Genomic DNA, 18,698 nt, shown 5'->3' with positions numbered 1-18,698 from the left:
AGAGGTTCACAACCGGCTTCCTTTTCTGTCCCTGCAGGCGGCAAAGGCACCTCCCCGCCCTCCCTCCAGGGGTGGCCGAACCGTGGCGCTCCCAGAGGCTAATGGACTACAATGCCCCTGAGCCACAGCCGGACGACAATTCCCATGAGCCCCTGCCAGCATCTTGCTGGCAGAGGCTCATGGGAATTGTAGTCCATGGGCGTCTGGGGCGCCACGGTTTGGCCACCCCAGGAGCAGCCGGTTCTCCTCGGACACAGCTGGGGGCCGCAGCTCTCCGCTATCCGAGGAAAGGCGGGTTTCTTCACAGGCCTTGCGGCGGAGGGAGCCGAACCGGGCCGAGTCACTCGAGAGGCGCTTCGCTCTTCGGCCCTGTTAAGAATTCAAGCGGGAAGGCCGCCAAAAAGGCGCTGACGCTGTCCTTGAGGAACCTTCCTCCTTGACCCGGATGTAGAAGGCGGAAAAAAGAGCTGCACGCCCAGGCGGGCGGAAGGCGGAAGTTGGAGGCTTAGAGACAGGCGGCGAAGAGAGGGGGCAGTGGGAGGGAGGAGCAGCGCCCCCTCTCGTTGCCACGGCAACGGGACCAGGTGAGTTCCCCTTTCGCCTCCCGTCCAGCGTCTCCCTTCCCTTCGCCTGGGGGCCGCGCTCTACTCCCTTTCCCAGCATGGAGGGGCTCCTGCTCGTCCCTCTCCAGTCCTCTCTGTGGGTCGCGGGGGTTTCGGCGTTGTCCCGCGCGGGAGGGGGAGCCCACGCTGGTGGGGCCAGAGCGGGACCAAATTCCCGCTAGCCAAGAGGATGTGTGTTTCTGGGGTGATCTGAGTGCCGTCGGGCTCTGAAGCCTGTTTTGGTTGTTTTGCAGGTTGATGATGGCCGTAACTTAATCCGTGTCAAGGCTGGAGTAATTTTGGAGCCCCGGCACCATGGAGTACTGGAGGTCTGGAGAGCTGTGTGAATCCAAAGCAGACCAACGTGGCTTGTCCAGGATTGTTCCTAGCACTGGTAGCCCTTTTGCGACTGACCAGTACTTATTCGTAGGTGGTGGTGATGCAGGAAACGACATGCCCACTGGAGCCTAGATCTCTAAAGGGTGATGTAGTTCCAAAGTCTGGCCCAGAAGAGACATGCCAGTTTTGGAAACAATGGCAACTTGTGGGCTGGCTCCTAAAAAGACTGAGACTTTGGGTGGGGAGGGAAATACAAGAGAAAGTGAAACTTCTTGGAAAGGAAGCAGCGAGCAAGATAATGGAGGCTTGCATTTTACTGGCTACAGTGCCCCTGGTGATGAAACTGGCTCTTGTAACTGTCTGGGAGAGACCTCTGATCCTTTGGCAACTTATTCAGAGAAAGGGCATAATTTGTGTGGCTTCGCTTGCCAGCATCGGGCTTTGGACTCCAAGGAGAAGGATGCATCAAAGTTACTGCAAGGGGAGGAGGAAGACCTCAAAGATGACGCGGCATCAAAGGCCAAGGAGGAACTTCCTGACTATACTAGGGCTCCTGGTGGAAAGAAGGTTACTCGGCAGCAAAGACACCGTTCTGCAGCAAAGGACAAGTGGGAAGGACGATTTTCACTATCTGGAGGGAAACAGAGGCAAAGTCGGAAGAGAAGTGATGGTGGGAGGTACCATATCCGAGCTGATGTGCTCAAGCACCTGGAGGGGTTGGCCGCTTTCTGCATCTCTTGCTTCAAATTGTTCATCCACCTGATAGTGCAGGTCACCCACAGGTGTGGTGAGGGTGTGGAAGCTGGTGGGAAATTCCTCTACTCTTGTTGTTCTTTCAGCCAGTGTGATATAGATGCCATGCAGACTGTCGTGTGGGCTTGGATCCAGTACGCTAAGCTTGGTTGTAGGAAATTGATGCGACATCTAGGCTCATGGGCAAACCTGACGTACCACCTACTCAAGATGCTTTGTGCTGTACTTTTTCTGGTGCTCATGCTTATCCTGGGTAGCCTGAGACTCTGCTGGCAGGTCTCCAAGTTAGGCCTGCTCAGCATCTTGGGTAGGTTAGCTCACACCAGTTATGGGGCCTGGCTTCTCTCAGCTCTTGACTTACCCAAAGTCTGGGCTTTCTTCAAACAGAGCAGGACTTGCATCTGGGTGGTAAGTCTGTTGCATAAGTGGTATGACCTCCTCTGGATATCTAAAAGACTAAGGACCAACCAGCCAGGGGACGCTACTTTCAGTGGGTCTCCTGGTGCATCTGAACAGTATCAACCTGGAGAAGTGATGGCACGTTTGCTGGCTATGGCACATACCCCCGAAGAAGAGCTCAATCCTTTCCAAGTGTTAGGCTTAGAAGCAACAGCATCGGATGCTGAGCTGAAGAGAGCTTATCGGCAATTGGCTGTTCTGGTGAGCATACCCTTTGAGCTGTTCAAGGCTGAAGTATGTATGAGATGTGAATGCCTGAGGACTACAAGGCTCAGTCTAAATATTTTCGCAGGTTTCTGTTGCCTTGTGCTTGACAATCTTGTCAGGTCACAAACACAATGCTGCTGCTTATGTGGTGTAACAAAGTTTTGTCATATATTCTAGGCCCTTTACGAATGGTTCGTATGTTAATTTGTTTAACATGACTTTGTGCAAAGGAGCAGAGACCAAGTAGGGTTTTCTGTCTGTGATTGCCAATGTGAAGGTTTAGCAGTCTGCATCACCTTCTTTCATCTTCTGTACTATCTTCCCCTGTAGTGACCCTATGATTATTCTGCTGTTGTGGGGGCGGGATCAGGGGTTATCACTGTCACAGGCCAAAATTATAACTGGTTTTTCCAAACCATTATGTTGAGTAAACTGCTAACCATGTGTGTATTTTTCTTCTTGATGTATCAAAAAACAGTCTACTGGGGACTAAGAGGGATCTGGTTCTCAGGCATACAATTAAATTCTAGGATTGCCTGATTCCAGATTTAGTGGCAAATCCTTCTCTTTCTCCTACCAATCAAAGTGTGATGAACTGCAGTAGTACTATGCTGGGTGTGCTACAGACTTGTAGGTGCTTATCATAGCGATCCAAAGAGCACATGAGCCTTATCTTGACTGACACATGATATCTTCTTCCATTACATAAAACCAGCTGACTACCTCTTGCAGGTAGTCATGCCTTTGAGAAAAGGCATTCATATCTTTTCTTCCTTCTTCTGATGCATTTTGTGGAGAGAGAAACTGTGCTGAACGTTTACAGAAAATGTGCTGTATTATGAGCTGGAAGTCCCTTCTCAAATCTCAACTTTTCCCACTATTGTAGCAAGCCTCTGCTTCAGCTCCCTGAGTAGTATGTAATGCATAGGTAGCCATACTGGCCAGTGTTACGTGGGTGTTTAGAATTTACTGAGAGGATGTGACGTATGTGCTTCTCCCTAGTTCTCAAAATACCAGTGTTATTATTGATATTATTATCACAAATATTATTACCAGCCATATTATTACCAATATTATGATTAACACTATTACCAGTAGAGCCTCTTGTGGCACAGGATGGTAAGGCAGCCGACATGCTGTCTGAAGCTCTGACCATGAGTTTGGGAGTTCAATCCTAGCAGCCGGCTCAAGGTTGACTCAGCCTTCCATCCTTCTGAGGTCAGTAAAATGAGTACCCAGCTTGCTGGGGGATAAAATAGTAATGACTAGGGAAGGGAATGGCAAACCACCCTGTATATCCACCCAGGGGATACCTTTACCTATCATTACCGGTATTATTATTAACACAATGTAGGAATTCTGACTCCCTGTTGGTTTGGGGGGGTGGATATTGCACAGGTTCATCCAGACAAGAATAAGCATCCACAGGCAGAGGAAGCGTTCAAGGTGCTACGGGCAGCCTGGGATATCGTCAGCAATCCTGAGAGGAGGAAGGAATATGAAATGTAAGTGACTTAATGTCCATTTGGTCACCTGGTGCTTCAGAATGAGATTCATACAGGGGATTCTGTGGTCTAGCAGTTTGAGAGGTTAAGTAGGATCTGGGAAATCTGGGTTCCAGTTGCCCTTTGGCCAAGAACCTCACCACATGGCCTTGGGCCAGTCATCTTCTGTCAGCCAGAGCTGACAAAGATAAAACAGGAAGTGGAGATCAATATGTCACCCTGAGCTTTTTGGGAAAAGAGCTGGGTGAAAACATACTAGATAAATGGACATCAGGAGCATTGATCTGTGGCCTGGAAAGAGACCTGCAGAGCAGTTTTCAAAATGTTTTCATAACACTTTCTTGTAGGAACCATTCCTTAGTAGTCACCAAATGTTTCAATTGCCTCTCTCTTACAGATGTTTAGTTTGCCTTCTTGGGTTACCATTGGAAAGAAAGTTGGTGAGATGGTAGAAATACAGTATGAACCAAGGCAAGCTAAGTGTCCTGTAGGGATTCTTTAATTCTTGCTGTTCTCTACCACTGTTCTCGTAGTGACATGAAGATCAAGGCAAATACAGTGTAGCGGACCCATTAAAGCACATGATGGTTATGCCCTTCCCTTTGGGATTGTGGTTAAGAAAAATGCCAAAACTTTGGTAGGCAGATGAAAACGAGAAAATCTGAGTTCTCCCCTTCTAGTAACTAGGCAAGATTGTTAACAAAAATAGTAAGGGGAGAGAAGTAAAATGTTAAGGGCCAAGCTATATTCTTGACCAGTCAAAACCAGTCGCAAAGCAGGAATAGCTGTCATATTAAGGCATAATAAAGTCAGAGTCCAGTAGCACCTTTAAGTCCAACAAGGATTTATTCAGGGTGTTGTTGGTCTTAAAGGTGCTACTGGACTCTGATTTTATTGTGCTACTTCAGACCAACACGGCTACCCATTTGAATGTATCCTATATTAAGGCATATTTACTTTGAGTCCATGCAGCAGTGTAGTTACCTATCACAGTAAACTCTGCCCATTGGGGACCTTGTGTCAACCTCCTTACATGTTCCCCCTCTCTCAGACAATAAATTTAAGTCCACTATTATGTGAAGGGGAGGTGTTCCCACTTGTGAGGAACTCTAAAACACCAGTAGACTCCCAATCTTAGGAGGAGAATGACCATGGTATGCCTGCCCACGTGTTGTGGTGAATACATGTACAGTCTACATGCCTGTTTGTAAGGAAGAGCCAACACACAATTGCTTTGCAGATGAAACCAGACCCAGGACCCAGATACATATGGGGCTTCAATTACAAGTTCAGCTGCATAAGCACTGAGTGTAACAGGAAAACTAATCAGTGTCTGTATAAAGAGAAATCAAATGTACACTGTACACAGATGGTATGTATTTTCTTTGTAGTTTGTGAAAAGGGCTAGTGTCTGACTCATTGCAGACGGTGAGAAACTAGCAGGACAGATTAAGAGTGTCTGTCCTTGCTTTCAGCCGTGTGAGTGCGGGCACCGGAGACAGCATGGCATATGGGTCAGAGAAAACGGGGAAGTCTGTTATTTGATTTAACATATGATGTCTATCTTTCTTGCAACCTGACATGGTTATTTGGGAGCAAAATTCATTTTGATTTCAGATTAATGTGCAGTTTTTGCCTGGCTCTGCCAACTTCTTTTATAGATGTACCTTTATCACTGGCTTCCCTGACATTTGTTTCAGTAAACGCATGGCGGAAATGGAGCTGTCCAAGTCGATGAATGAGTTCCTTTCCAAACTGCAGGATGACCTGAAAGAAGCCATGAACACAATGATGTGTAACAAGTGCCAGGGGAAGCACAAGTAAGTGGCTAGCAGCCATTAGCTCTTCAGTGTCCCTAGCATTGTATTAGGCCGAGGACCTGATGGGTGTGCCTGATTTCTAGAGCTTGCTGAACTTTGCTTCTGGGGAATGCTGCATCAGAGATGCCACGTGCTTGCTGTTCTCATGCTACAGATTTTTCTGAGGATGGCACCAGGGCCCAAAGTCACCTGTCTTCTTTGAAAGTGGATGGGTGTACATTTCTGGACTTGGTCAGAATGGTAGTCTGTGGTCTTGTCCTCAAGAGTGTGAGATATTCCCTGCAGTCATAGGCTCACTACCCCCAAAAAATGTGGTGGAGAGTACAAAATCGGCATCCAAGGGTTTTCCATGTAGGAAAATGCTTCTTAATATCATGATTCCGTAGCTCAGACACCTCAAAGCATCTGGGCAGTGAGTGACCTGAGGTGAGATTTTAGTTGGCATAGCTACCCTCCTGTCTTTATGGTATACTGAGGGTAAAGAGGTCTTATGACAAGTTGAACCCACCAGGAACTGTAGGGAACTGCCTTTTAAATAGACACACAGGCCTGAGTCGGCGGTGGTATGTTGCGGTGTTGGAGTTTGACTCTCCCCCACCCCCGCCATTTCCCCAAGCTGAAACTGCACTGGTGGTCATTAAGCATCTCGGTTGATCCCTATTCTGCTGGAGTGTAATGCCTGTCTTCTTCTTTATGTCCTCATTTTCTTCCAGACCTCACCCCAGATCTTTCCAAAAGAATGTTATTTATTTATTTATTATTTATTATTTGAATTTATATACCGTCCCATATCCTAGGAACCCGTGGCGGTCCACAGAATAAAACATTAAAATACAATAAAACCCCATAAAACCCCAATTTACAATGAAACAAGCAAGTGGTCAAAACACCAATAATCTATCCCATCCCACCTCGTTCAGGCGGTTCAGATGGAGGCCGAGTCTTCTTCCACTAGGAGTGAGTGGGTGCTGGTCTAATATACTCTAGCAGACTTTGATAGACTTTGGGAAGGGGTCCTTGATGGGGTCTACCCTGGCCTCAACCAGATGCCTGGTGGAATAGAGTTAATGCTCCAGTTTCTGGCACGTCAGCATGCTCCTCTTCTCTGGCATCAATAACACTTTAATCTTTCCCTGCAGGAGGTTTGAGATGGACCGTGATCCACTGAACGCCCGCTACTGTGCGGAATGCAGCAAGCTTCATGCAGCTGAAGAGGGTGACTTCTGGGCTGAATCTAGCATGTTAGGGCTGAAGATCACATATTTTGCCATGATGGATGGAAAGGTTTATGACATCACAGGTAATACAGCTCTGCCACGGGGCGAGGGAAATGGTTAAATATGTTTTTAAGTCTCCTTTTTGCAATAAATCTCATTACTTGCCATTTGGGAAATGGGTACCTCTTGGTACCCATTGGTCCTGGCTTCCATCTCCCCAGTCTCTTCTTTCTCCTCTCCAATCTTGCCACCTCCCACCCCCTTGCCCAGCTGGCCCCTTAGTCTTTCCTTCCATCAGTTACCCATCTTATCTGTTCTTCTTCCCCAGTCCTGCTTCTCCCCCAACTCACTGTATCTCCATTTTTTGTAGTGGCATTGAGTTTTTTGTGGTTGTCAGGTGCCATTTTGGTTGCTACAGCAATGCAAAACGCCACTCAGAATTCTACCCCTCTTCCAGTGAGGCCGGGTGAAGGATGGGAATGGGGATAACTGTGCAGGAATGCATATCAAAAGAATAGTTTTGAACATTCTAAAACAATGGGTTTTTTTCAAGGTCTGAGGGCCTGCTTGCAATCTGTGAATGAAGCCTGAACAAAGGGGTGATTGAGCATCTCAGTTATTAGTAGGACAATGTAGATTCCTGATCTAGAGCTGAACAAAAGTATAATCTAACATTCCTTTTCATTCACTGAATACATGAAATAGCACTTATATCCTTTTCAGCCAGAATTGATTCCTAAAACATCTTCCAGGATAACAGTAAAATGGGACAAAAAGGTGAACACCCAAACACTGCCATGGAAGGGAGAATGACAGGCACAGATAACCACCGTTAGGGTATTCCAAAGTCCCCACCTTTCTTTTAAACCATTCCTGTTTTTCTACAAACATACTTCTTTCTACTTGGGTTTTAGAAACATGTACCTTAGCCCTGAGTGGCTCCCTCCTTATGGATTTTTTGAGCCTCTTGAGAAACATTACTGGCTATTAGATGTCTTAACAGACATTCTCTTAAGTTTGTTCAGCCTAGGTTGCCTGCTTGGCAGGGCCGGATTTACATGAAAAGAGGCCCTAGGCTATTCCACTTATGTGGCCCTTTCACCTCCCTAAAATTCTGCAAAATGAAGATATTGTCACAAAAAATTGTTCAATAGTCTATAAACACTTCGCTAAAGTATTGAACCTACTGAACTCAAAAGGCGAGTGTTCACTGTTTTTAGAATAGTGTAATTTTAATTTTGCTAACAATTTGAATATAGGGCCCCTCTTGATCTTGAGGCCCTAGGCTGAAGCCTAGTTAGCCTATAGGAAAATCCGGCCCTGCTGCTTGGATAGGTTTTTGGCATTAAGGGAAAGTGAAATAGCAATTTTTTTTTAGTATTTGTGTGCTAACTGGTTTTCCAGCATTGAATACATGTATAACATCATCCATACTTCATGTGCCTTCCAGTAGTTTTTCACTTGCATCTGGCACCCCTTCCCAATCCAGATTCCCAGATCTATTTTCAAGCACATTATATGTTTGTGGCATGGATTATGGAGATCCCTTTGCATCTCTCACATAACTCTAAAACGGGACAAAAACGTGAACGCCCAAACACTGCCATGAAAGGAAGAATGATACTGTCACTCAAAGTGCCCTATTAATGGGAAAGGATGTTATGACAGACATCAGTTTGTTTGTATATTAGAAGGGAACTGTGATTTCAAGAATGATTCCTTGGGAGGCAGATAACTTCTGACAACTTGCTTCTTTTTTTGTGTGCAGAATGGGCTGGCTGCCAGAAAGTGGCCATCTCCCCAGATACTCATCGAGTTCCGTATCACATATCTTTTGGATCAAGAGGCTCTGGAGGACGCCAGCGGTTAGTTCCCGATAATTTCTGAGCAGAGAAGGGTGCTACCTAAGGAATGAGTTCTGTTTAGGCTTTGTGTGTCCCCGTCTCAGACAAATGCACACTGACAGATATCCTGTATAAATGATAACTTTCATTCAGTTCCTTGCAGAGATCTGATCTTTCTGTTAACGTAAGTGGGGGAGCCATCTTCCCCATGGGAGTGTTGTGCTCTTGTGTAAATAATGGGGGAGATCAAAGTGCTGTGTGCCCTTATGAGCTAAGAAACCAAATGCAGAACTTGACTTGCCATAAATTTGGTGCTAACACTATGACACAAATAGGTGCCCTTCACATGTAAATCTTCCCAGGTGGAGGGAGTTAGGTAAGGAAGGTTGAAGACAGGCACAGATAAAGGTAAGTTGGATGGGAAAGAGACAAGGAACCAGGAAAAGCGCAGAGGCTATGGAGGCTGCTAGAGAAAGGAGAGAGGCCAGTGAATGAGAGTTGAGTTAAATAAGATACTCCGTATGAGTCCTTTCAGGTCCTCCACTTATGCTGATTTAAAAGTATGTAATCCTGGGTGAGTATAAATGTTATTACACCTACTAGTCTAAAAGTTTATAGCTACAATGGTTCAGGAGCCAGGTTTTCCCATATGTTACACTGGCTGCTACCATAGCATAGTGTTCCGAAGTCTAGCTTCCAGCTGCCCCCTTTCCCATTACGCCCAGTATATCCATCAGCTACAATCCATGGTTAGATCTGATGGTTCTGGTCTCTTCTGCCCTTTCCTCCCTGCCCCAGAGCTGCGTCGGATGGCAATCCTGCTTCAGCGGCAGAACTGCAGGACTTTTTCAACCGCATCTTTCAAGGAAATCCTGGACAGATGCCAAATGGGAATCTCTTCAGCACACCCCAACCACCATCCTCGGGGGCTGTGCCAACTCCTCCGTCAAAGGTAGACAACGCTTCCCAGAAGGGCGATTCAAAGCAAAAAAGGCGGAAAAAAGTGCGACGCCCCTTTCAGCGCTGAGGGCAAGACTGAGTGGAATCCCCAGGCCTGCGTGGATGTTGGGCCTTTCATCAGGTAGCTAAAGGGCTGTTTCAAAAGGGAAAAATGTGTTCTTGTTAGTGTCAAAAAATCCAGATGATTCAGGAACTTCTGGACTAATCAATAATCCAGTCACTTCTAGCTGGAAAAAAGACACTTGCTCCGTCACTGCAAATGTTGACACGGATCCCGTGATACCAAAGAACTCCAGTGGAGGCTTCCAGGAGGGGACATAATGACAGTGTGGGACGGCCAGAAGCAGGTCAGTAGCGCAGTGTCTATTAAGCCATGGGATCTCTTTAATGTGACTTTCTCAAGGGGACGCTTCCAGAATTGTCCGTCTTTTCCTCCAGCAAGGGTATAACTAGAACCGGAAAGTATTACCTGGTTGTTCAGCTTTTTTTCACAAGGATGGACTGGAACCTCATCCTTTTTTTTTTTTTTTTTGCCTCATTTGTCCTGCAGTCAATCAAAGGTGTCCAGATACTTTGAGGCTGAGAGAAAAACCAAGCCCTCCAAGGTAGCTAGTTGCCCAGGAAAGAATTTGGGTTGACTTGGGGTAATTTTATGATGGGAAGGTTTGTTTAGTGCTTTTTTCTGTACCTTGAGGAGTCTCAAAGCAGTCTCCTTCCCTTCCCCTCCCCACAAGAGGCACCTTATGAGGTAGGTGGGGCTGAGAGATCTCTGAGAGAACTGTGACTGGCCTAAAGTCACCTGCCAGGCATCATGCAGAGGAGGAACCTGGCTGTCCGGATTAGAGGCCACTGCTACTAATCACAACACCGTGTGGACTCTCAGCATATGCCCCTACCTCATTGCTGCGCAAGATCAACAGTGACCTCCTTGCCCCTTGATAGGTGTTCAGCAGGTGTACTAGAAAAAGTGCAAACATGAAATGTACCTGTTTACAAAAGAGAGAGAGGGAGAGTTGATTGCTCACTGAGCAGAGGACCCAGCAGGACCCCAAGCATCATGAAATTAAGAGGAGATATACTGCAATTGTTACTGTTGTCCAGGGGCTGCACAAACACAGTGCAGATACTCAGGATGATGCAAAGCAGTTCTGCCATCGTACTTTGAATCCCAGATGCTCCCTGGATCTGCCACAAGGCTATCGAGAAGGTTTTTGTTTTGAAGCCTTCCCACCACTAAAGGACAAATGACCACCTCTGGTTCTGAATGCCAAGTGACTCTTTCGGAGAGGTCAGTCCCGAGTCCTTGTTTTTTTTCTAAAGCACTTGATTTGTTCTTTCCTAATCTTGGCAAGCACCTGCGGTCTGCCAATGCTGTCCCCAAGCTATTATTTTTCATAGAGGCTGGATCAAACAAGAAACTGGCAGTTCAAGCCCCGAGGCTTAACACGGACGGTCAGCTCTGTAGCCGTCCAACCTGTTTTACTGAAGGTTACTTTTTTAAAAAGAAGTTCATATTTGTATGTATATACATATATTTAATACCATGTGTATTTCCCTTTCTATAAATATATATAAATGCCTCAGAGAGATTGGTTTGTGGATTCTTTCCTTCTTACCTGTTCCATGCGTCATTCAAGTATCTATTATAGGTTAGGAAGGTTGATTCAGCCCTGGATTTAGCAGAGGATGGTGGAACAAGTGGAATTAGGTGACAGGTGATGCTGATTGCATCATGGCACTGGTAAGCTCCAAGGGGAATTAAGAGGCATGTCCGTAATGACTGAAAGCAGTAAGTTAGTAGATCTGGGTCTGGAACTTCAGTTGCAGCATACCTGGGTCCTAAACCACAGCCCCCCAGGAAACAGGGCTGTGTAACTAGTGTGATTTAAGACCACGTGCCTCTAATGCCACGCTTTCGGTAGAAGGGTACCTGCATTGTGTCAGTGCTTCTTCTGCTCCACCGTACAGAAAGCAGTGACACAGTGCAGGCACCTTCGTTTCCATTAGAGCTGAAAGCAGTCTGGAAAGCCTTAAACTTCCATCACTTAGTGCTGTGGCCCTTCTTCAGGTGAGGGTTCCCTAAAGCCGCTTTTTAGGGCTGAGCTAACGCATCTGGAGTTTCAGTGTGACTGGTAGTTCAGCGCAGGAGCTTTGCACAGCCACCAGCACCTTACAAATTTTGGAATAAAAATAGAGTCCAGTAGCACCTTTAAGACCAACAAAGATTTATTCAAGGCATGAGCTTTCAATTGCATGAAATTGGAGAAATAAAAACACTGGAGAAATAAAACTGTTCAAGTTAGTAATGAATTAATTGATTTACTTAATTAAAGTATAAGTAATTGATTCTCCAATGTTTTTGTGAACTACAACTGAACTCAAAAGGACTGATTAGCTGTTTTAGCAAAGAATGGTCATATGGCATCATATGGCTTAATTTGGATACTATGACACAACTTACTAATTTGCCATAATTTGCTTTGGCCTTGTATCTCCACAGTTATGATGGTGGTTCATTTAGTCTGAGGAAGAGTGCTTGCACTTGACAGCTAACGCCTTGAATAAATCTTTGTCTTAAAGGTGCTATCGAACTCTATTTTTGTTGTGCTCCTTCAGACCAACACGGCTACCCACTTAAATTTTGGAATGTTAAGATGGCTGATAAAAACTGCATCAATGTCATTAGGGTGACTAAGAGTAGAAGATGCCAGTATTTTGCTGCCTCTTGGGAAGAGACTCGTTCTTCTTCAGTCTCAGGGACAGGGAGGAGTAAAACCAATTCATCTTCCACATGGGTGCTGTAAAAGTCTAATTGTTTTCCTCTCTAGCTGCTGGGTGTAGCTGGTGGGCTCTATGTGACATGAGAGGCATATGTCAGTCATTGCGTTGCTGTTACCATGTGACTGAAAGGGCTAGCTGATCTCCCTGTTAGTTTCATCTGGTTGATGTAATTGATTTTTCCCCCTTCAGTATTAGTGCTTATACTTATTTGCTTCATTCATCAGTCTCCTTGTTGAGGATCAAGGCAGGTTACACAATTATAAAGCCATGCAATAAAGACCAGTATAACAAGCAGAGCAATAAAACTAGGCTATACAGAATACAGAACAATGAAATAAAACATAAAATATATCCAATGAAAATACAGTGTTTTGGAGGAGGGGAATATATTTTTTAATCCACCCAGTTTTTTTCCACAGGCAATGATTCCTAGCTCTCTCCAGTTTTGTCACTGTGCTGCAGTTCCGCCAACAGCCTAGGTCAGGGAGCCCCAACATGGTGCCCTTAGGTGCCAAGCTGCCCATTGACACTTTTTCTTGTGCCCACCAAGTATTTTTGGGAAGTGGGTGGGCTTTTGCCAAGCAAGGTTTCTGACTACTGGTGATATGATTGGCTGTGCGGATTTTGTAAAATGTTGCTTTGGCAGCAGCTGCCACCACAGCCCAAGGATCTGCATTTTTCCTGAAGTTAAGCTGCAGCAATCATTATACGGCTGGCTCCACCTCCTGAGGCAGCCATTTTGTTGCATTAACTTGTTACTGTGCCCACCGCGCTGTGCCAGAATTCCAAGTGTGCCTGCAGGCTTTAAAAGGTTGGGGACCTCTGGTTTAGGCTGAGAACTCAAAATGGACAGTCTCTTCTTATTATTGGTCAGACTGGGCATTCCACAGACAGAATGGCTTTCTTGTAGTGCCTATGGAAGATCTCCGAGTTCTTTGGCTCTGAAAGTTCTTTGAGAAGATTTGCCACATTAACTGTTGGCCTGGTGGGGTCATCCTGGAGGGCCAGGGTTATATTCTTATCCTTGTACAGAGCATGAGAGCAGCAAAGTGGATCAGTTGCTTGACACCCTCAGGTTCAAGCCCTGCTGTGATCTTCATAAGGTCTTTTCCACCTGATCTAGGTATTGTGTATATCCAACTGGCCGCCTTCTCCTTTGGTAGCCATATTCTTGACTTCTCTTTTGTTTTCACCATTTTTTGGAAATTAATTAGATCAATCCACAAGCCATAAATTACTTTTATCGAATACAGGAAGCAACCTAGTCTAGAGATAACTAAAATATCAAATACGGCCTGAATATGTGAAAGGGTTCTGCTTGCAGGCTAGTTTCTAATGTTGCCATTGATTTCACTCACCTCCTGTATTCATTCCAATTTGCTTTTGATAGTCTTGGAGTCTAAACAGAGAAATCAGATATGCTACTAAAATTCTGCCTTTCAGGACCGTTACTTTCTCAGCGTGATGGTCTATAAAGAAATAATTGCGGTGCGCACTACTGATAGTCTCCAGAAGGTGGTGCTCTAAAACCGATGAAAGGAAACTGCACTGCTGGGGATATCCCAAGACTGCTTCCCATATCAAAATGTTGTGCATTGCCAGAAGCCCTCTTGAAAGGAACTCCTGCATTTGAAAGTACGCTATAAAAATGTCTTAATGCATTTGACCAATAAGGTAGGTATAGCCCTAAAAAGTATTCTGTAGTGTACCAGTTTATCTGTAGGGTTGCTGGTCCTTTGGAATTCCTACAAAACATTTCCATAGTGAAAATGAGTGGTTATCTTGTACTGCTTTGCAGATTGTGGCAACATGGCATCTAGTTTCCATGAGATGGCGGGGAGGGCAAGCAAACACTCTTCAATGGGCATTATCTCAAAATTGCCATCGTTCATCAGCAGGAGGGATGTGGGCTGGAGAATGCTGTGTGTGTCACCTTTCCCTAGTGGAAGCCCTCCTAAGTGAAACCCAGCTTATTAGTGGGGCACCCATCCACAACGATAGTTTAACTATTTCATTTCAAGAACTTTTTGAAGTCTTGTTTGGGCCCTTACCGTGATGCTTTGATGACTACAGTCCTGAGAAGAAGAAGAAGAGGAAGAGGAAGAGTTGGTTCTTATATGCCGCTTTTCCCTACCCGAAGGAGGCTCAAAGCGGCTTACAGTCGCCTTCCCATTCCTCTCCCCACAACAGACAACCTGTGGAGTGGGTGAGGCTGAGAGAGCCCTGATATCACAGATCGGTCAGAACAATTTTATCAGTGCCGTGGTGAGCCCAAGGTCACCCAGCTGGTTGCATGTGGGGGAGCGCAGAATCGAACCCGGCATGCCAGATTAGAAGTCCGCACTCCTAACCACTACACCAAACTGGCTCTCTCAATGCAAAGGAATTGCATTGGGTAGAAGTTGAGGCTGTTTCTAAGGAGGGGGAATTTTTCTGCCATAGTGTGTATCCCGCATGAAGGCAAAGAAGTCATCATTTTGCTGAAGCACCGTGGGTGTCACATAATGGCTTTCTTAGAACAGAACTGGCATGAAGGCGATACTTCCGTGATGTTCTGAGCAGTGTTGGGTGAGACTCCATAAACAAACCTACATTAAGAAAAGGGTACCTGTTACTCTTTGACTTTTTACAGTCCACCTTTCTCACAGGGACTCAAGGTGGATTGCACAAAGCAAGTCCATCTAATAAACCAAATGGGACATGCAATAGCCAGTGCATTGGGATTTTAGAAGTCTGGAATCACCAGAAAGAAATGAAGCACAACATAAGTATTAACACGACACATTCAGTGGTACAAGAATTACATAATAGGATTTAACATACAGTAAGATATACGCAGCAGCATAGGTTTGTCTGTGGGCTGGTTTGCATGATGCAACTCTCTTGCAGTGCAACCCTGTGAACATTCTGCTGGGAATAAGCCAGACTGAGAAAGACCTGCTTAGGCTTGTTCACTTTGTAGTTTTGGTCAGAATGTCAAAAGCTTGCATGGAAACAAGCTTCTCCAAAGATTCTCTAGGGATGTAATAAAGAGATTTGATTGGTGGCACCGGTTTTCAGGAAAAGCTTAATTTGACTCCACTGAGTGTGCACAGAACTCTAGATCACCTCATCTAGGCCATAATTCTGCCTTGGAGCATGCAGGGTAGTTTGTTGCTATAGCTGCTAACATGGATTCTATTCAATTGCATTTCTTGTTCTAAGAATTAGTTTCAAGTTGGGCACTGGAGGTCTCCCATACTATGAATTAGTCTTTTATTCTGGCAAGTGGAGGCTGACTGAAAAGGAAAGTACTTTTGGAGTATTTCCCCTACAGTCCTTTGCTTTCTCTGTTGCATGTATCAAGAGTTTTTTTGTAGGGGGGGGGGGCAAAGAAGTTCATAGACGTGTATGTTAGACTTTGGTAGGGCGGACTTTAATAAACTCAGGGAGATTATGAGAGTCATCCTGTGGGCAAGAATGCTGGAAGAGAAAGGAGCAAATGACGGGTGGGCTTAAACAAGCTTAAGCAAGAACTATTTCATGCTCAAGCCACGACTGTTCCAGCAAGACAGAAACATGGTAGGCGATCCAAGAAACCTATTTGGATGAACAGCAAACTTCAGGAGGAGCTAAAGAACAAAAAATAAATGTTTAAGAAATGGGGGGAAGGGCAGACCTCTAAAGAAAACTACCTGCAGGTTACAAGGAACTGTGAGTCAGCCGTCAGACAGGCCAAAGCTGGGAGTGAGCTGAGACTGGCAAAGGGAACCCACTATAACAAGAAAAGCTTCAGATAAGTGAGGAGCAAACATAAGGTAAATGAGGCAATATGCCTGCTGTTGGGTGAAGATGGAAAGACTGACAGAGGACAGAGAGAAAGAATGATTCAGGACTTATTTTGCCTCTTTTTCTCAGGGATAGTAGTTGGCAAGGTATCGTGTCTGGTTGATGGGGTGACATTGACAGAGAGGTTGTTGAGAGGCACCTGGCTACACTGGATGAGTTTCAAATCCTCTGAACCAGAGGGTGTTCACCCAAGACTGCGCACAAAACTTTCTAAAGAGGTTGGGGAATCTTTGTCCATCATCTTTAGGACCTCTTGGAGGACTGGAAAGGTACCCAAAGATTGGAGGAGAACAAAAAGGGAGGAGAGAGGACCTGGGAAATTACAGGCCAGTGAGTCAGTTGCAGGGAAGGTAATGGAGCAGATTTTAAACATCTGAAGGACAATTAATTGATCTGGGGAAGTCAGCACAGATTCGTCTCCAACAGGACCTGCCAGCCTGATTTCTTTCTTTGAACAACTGATGGGCTTACTAGATTGTGGAAATTCAGTTGATGTTGTTTATCTGGATTTCAGTAAGGTTTTTGACAAGGTTCCCCATGATGTTCTGATAGGCAAACTGGAGGACTGCAGACTGGATTTTCGGATGGTTAGGTGAATAGAGAGCTGTTAGAAAACCACTCCCAAAGAGTAGTTCATCAGATTGGAGGGAGGTGAGCAGTGGGATGTCACAGGGCTTGGTACTGCGTCCAGTACTTTTCGACATTTTTTATCAGTGATCTAGATGAGGATGTGGAGGGACTACTCACTAAATTTGCAGATGACACCAAGTTGGGAGGTGTAGCGAACACCCCAGAAGAGCCTATCGAGATCTGAATATGCTGGAAAAGTGGCTAAATGAGAACAAATTGCAATTCAATATAAGAAATGCAGAGTTCTCCATCTAAGTCACAAAAATGAGAAGCATGCATACTTAATAGGAGACACTTCTAAATGTGAACAAGATCTTGGGTACTTGTGGACTGTAATCTAAATATGAGCAGACAGTGTGATGCAGCAGTAAAGGTGAATGAAGTCTTTCTCAACTTTATTACCATTAAGAAACCCTTGAAACATTCTTCAGGCTATGAGAAATCTCAAAAATTGTGTGATTGTGCAGAATATGGTTGGGAAGCATAGATGTATACATGCAGGCTGTAAGGACAACAGTCTTCCCCTGCTGTTGCCTCCTGTCAACCAGTTTCAGAGGTACACTGCTTCTGAATATTGAGGTTCGACGTAGCACCTTGGTTAACAGAGCATGAAGTTACTTTGGCCTTTACAATTTCTCAGCCACATTAAGAATTCCCGCAAAACTTAAAGAAGTCTGTTTCAGTAAGAGCTTAGCTAGAATAAGAAACTGAAGCAATGGCCATAGCTTTTTGCATGCTTTGCCAGCAAATGCTGTATTTCGACTTCAGTGTGGCTGATAGCTTTCCCTAAAAATCTTGCATGTGGCATGAAAGCAAAAACATGAAGATGATCCTTCTACGTGAGCATTCTGTCTGCACCAAGTAGCTGTCCAGATGCCACAGAGCAGTTAACAAGAAATTATGGTAGCATCCATCCTTTCTTATTAGACCATCTGGATCTGGCAGCTGGAGGACATCATCTCTAGAGTCAAGGATGCTGTGTTGCTGATTCAGAAGTGAAAAAGTAAGTCTATATCATTGCAGAACTAATAGCAAAAAAGAACCCACAATTTATTATTCAAGTTAGCCTTCGTGCCGGGATTACTAGAAGGTGGCCAACCTTATACATATTTTTAAAAAGGGATTCGGGGGCCTATTCTGCACACAACAGATAATGCATTTTCAATGCACTTTAGAAGTAGATTTTCCTGTTCTGCATCGGAAAATCCAGCTGCCAAAGCGCATTGAAAGTGCATTATCCTATATGTGCGGAATGGGCCTGGAGCGGAAGGGTCCCAAACTATAGGGCAGAGTTGTCACTTTACCTTCTGTCCAGGTAATTACAGAAAACATTTAGAATTGAATAATAATGAAATGTACATGCCCTATTGAAGAATAGTGTATATATAACTTCTGTAGAAAGGAGACATATGATGATGATTTAATTAATAGAACTGGTGACGATCTACCACGTCTCCCCTTGGTGCCTGGTTGGATCCACTGAAAGTGCATTGGCCAAACTAAGCCAGTAGACTCTATATTGCCCCTCTTTTTTTCTGAGCTTCCCTGGCTATTTATGCATTGGTCTTTGAGAAACTGCTGTGACTCTTGATACTCCTCATTTCCTGACATATGGAAAGCATGTAGAAGCCTACTTCCAACCATCTATGCAGACAGAACCTAGCACCAGGCTTCCTGTCTGTCCTTACTCCCCCCCCCCTTCCCTCTACAGATGGAATTATTTCTGTCCCTAGAAATGCACTAGTAGACTTCA

General features: G+C 45.0%; 1 protein-coding gene across 1 annotated transcript; it reads left to right on the top strand.

The window, feature by feature from the left end:
• Positions 1-148: 148 nt before the first annotated feature.
• Positions 149-11,295, top strand: DNAJC14 (DnaJ heat shock protein family (Hsp40) member C14). The gene is made up of 7 exons (XM_077328805.1): positions 149-584; positions 857-2,354; positions 3,759-3,865; positions 5,566-5,685; positions 6,825-6,985; positions 8,671-8,767; positions 9,545-11,295. The coding sequence occupies exons 2-7, from the start codon at positions 1,119-1,121 to the stop codon at positions 9,771-9,773; spliced, it is 1,950 nt and encodes a 649-aa protein (XP_077184920.1). The 5' UTR covers positions 149-584; positions 857-1,118; the 3' UTR covers positions 9,774-11,295.
• The last annotated feature ends 7,403 nt before the right edge of the window (positions 11,296-18,698 follow it).

Source organism: Paroedura picta, chromosome 3, assembly GCF_049243985.1.
Source record: "Paroedura picta isolate Pp20150507F chromosome 3, Ppicta_v3.0, whole genome shotgun sequence".
Lineage (NCBI taxonomy): Eukaryota > Metazoa > Chordata > Lepidosauria > Squamata > Gekkonidae > Paroedura > Paroedura picta.
This window is presented reverse-complemented; position numbering and strand designations above follow the sequence as displayed.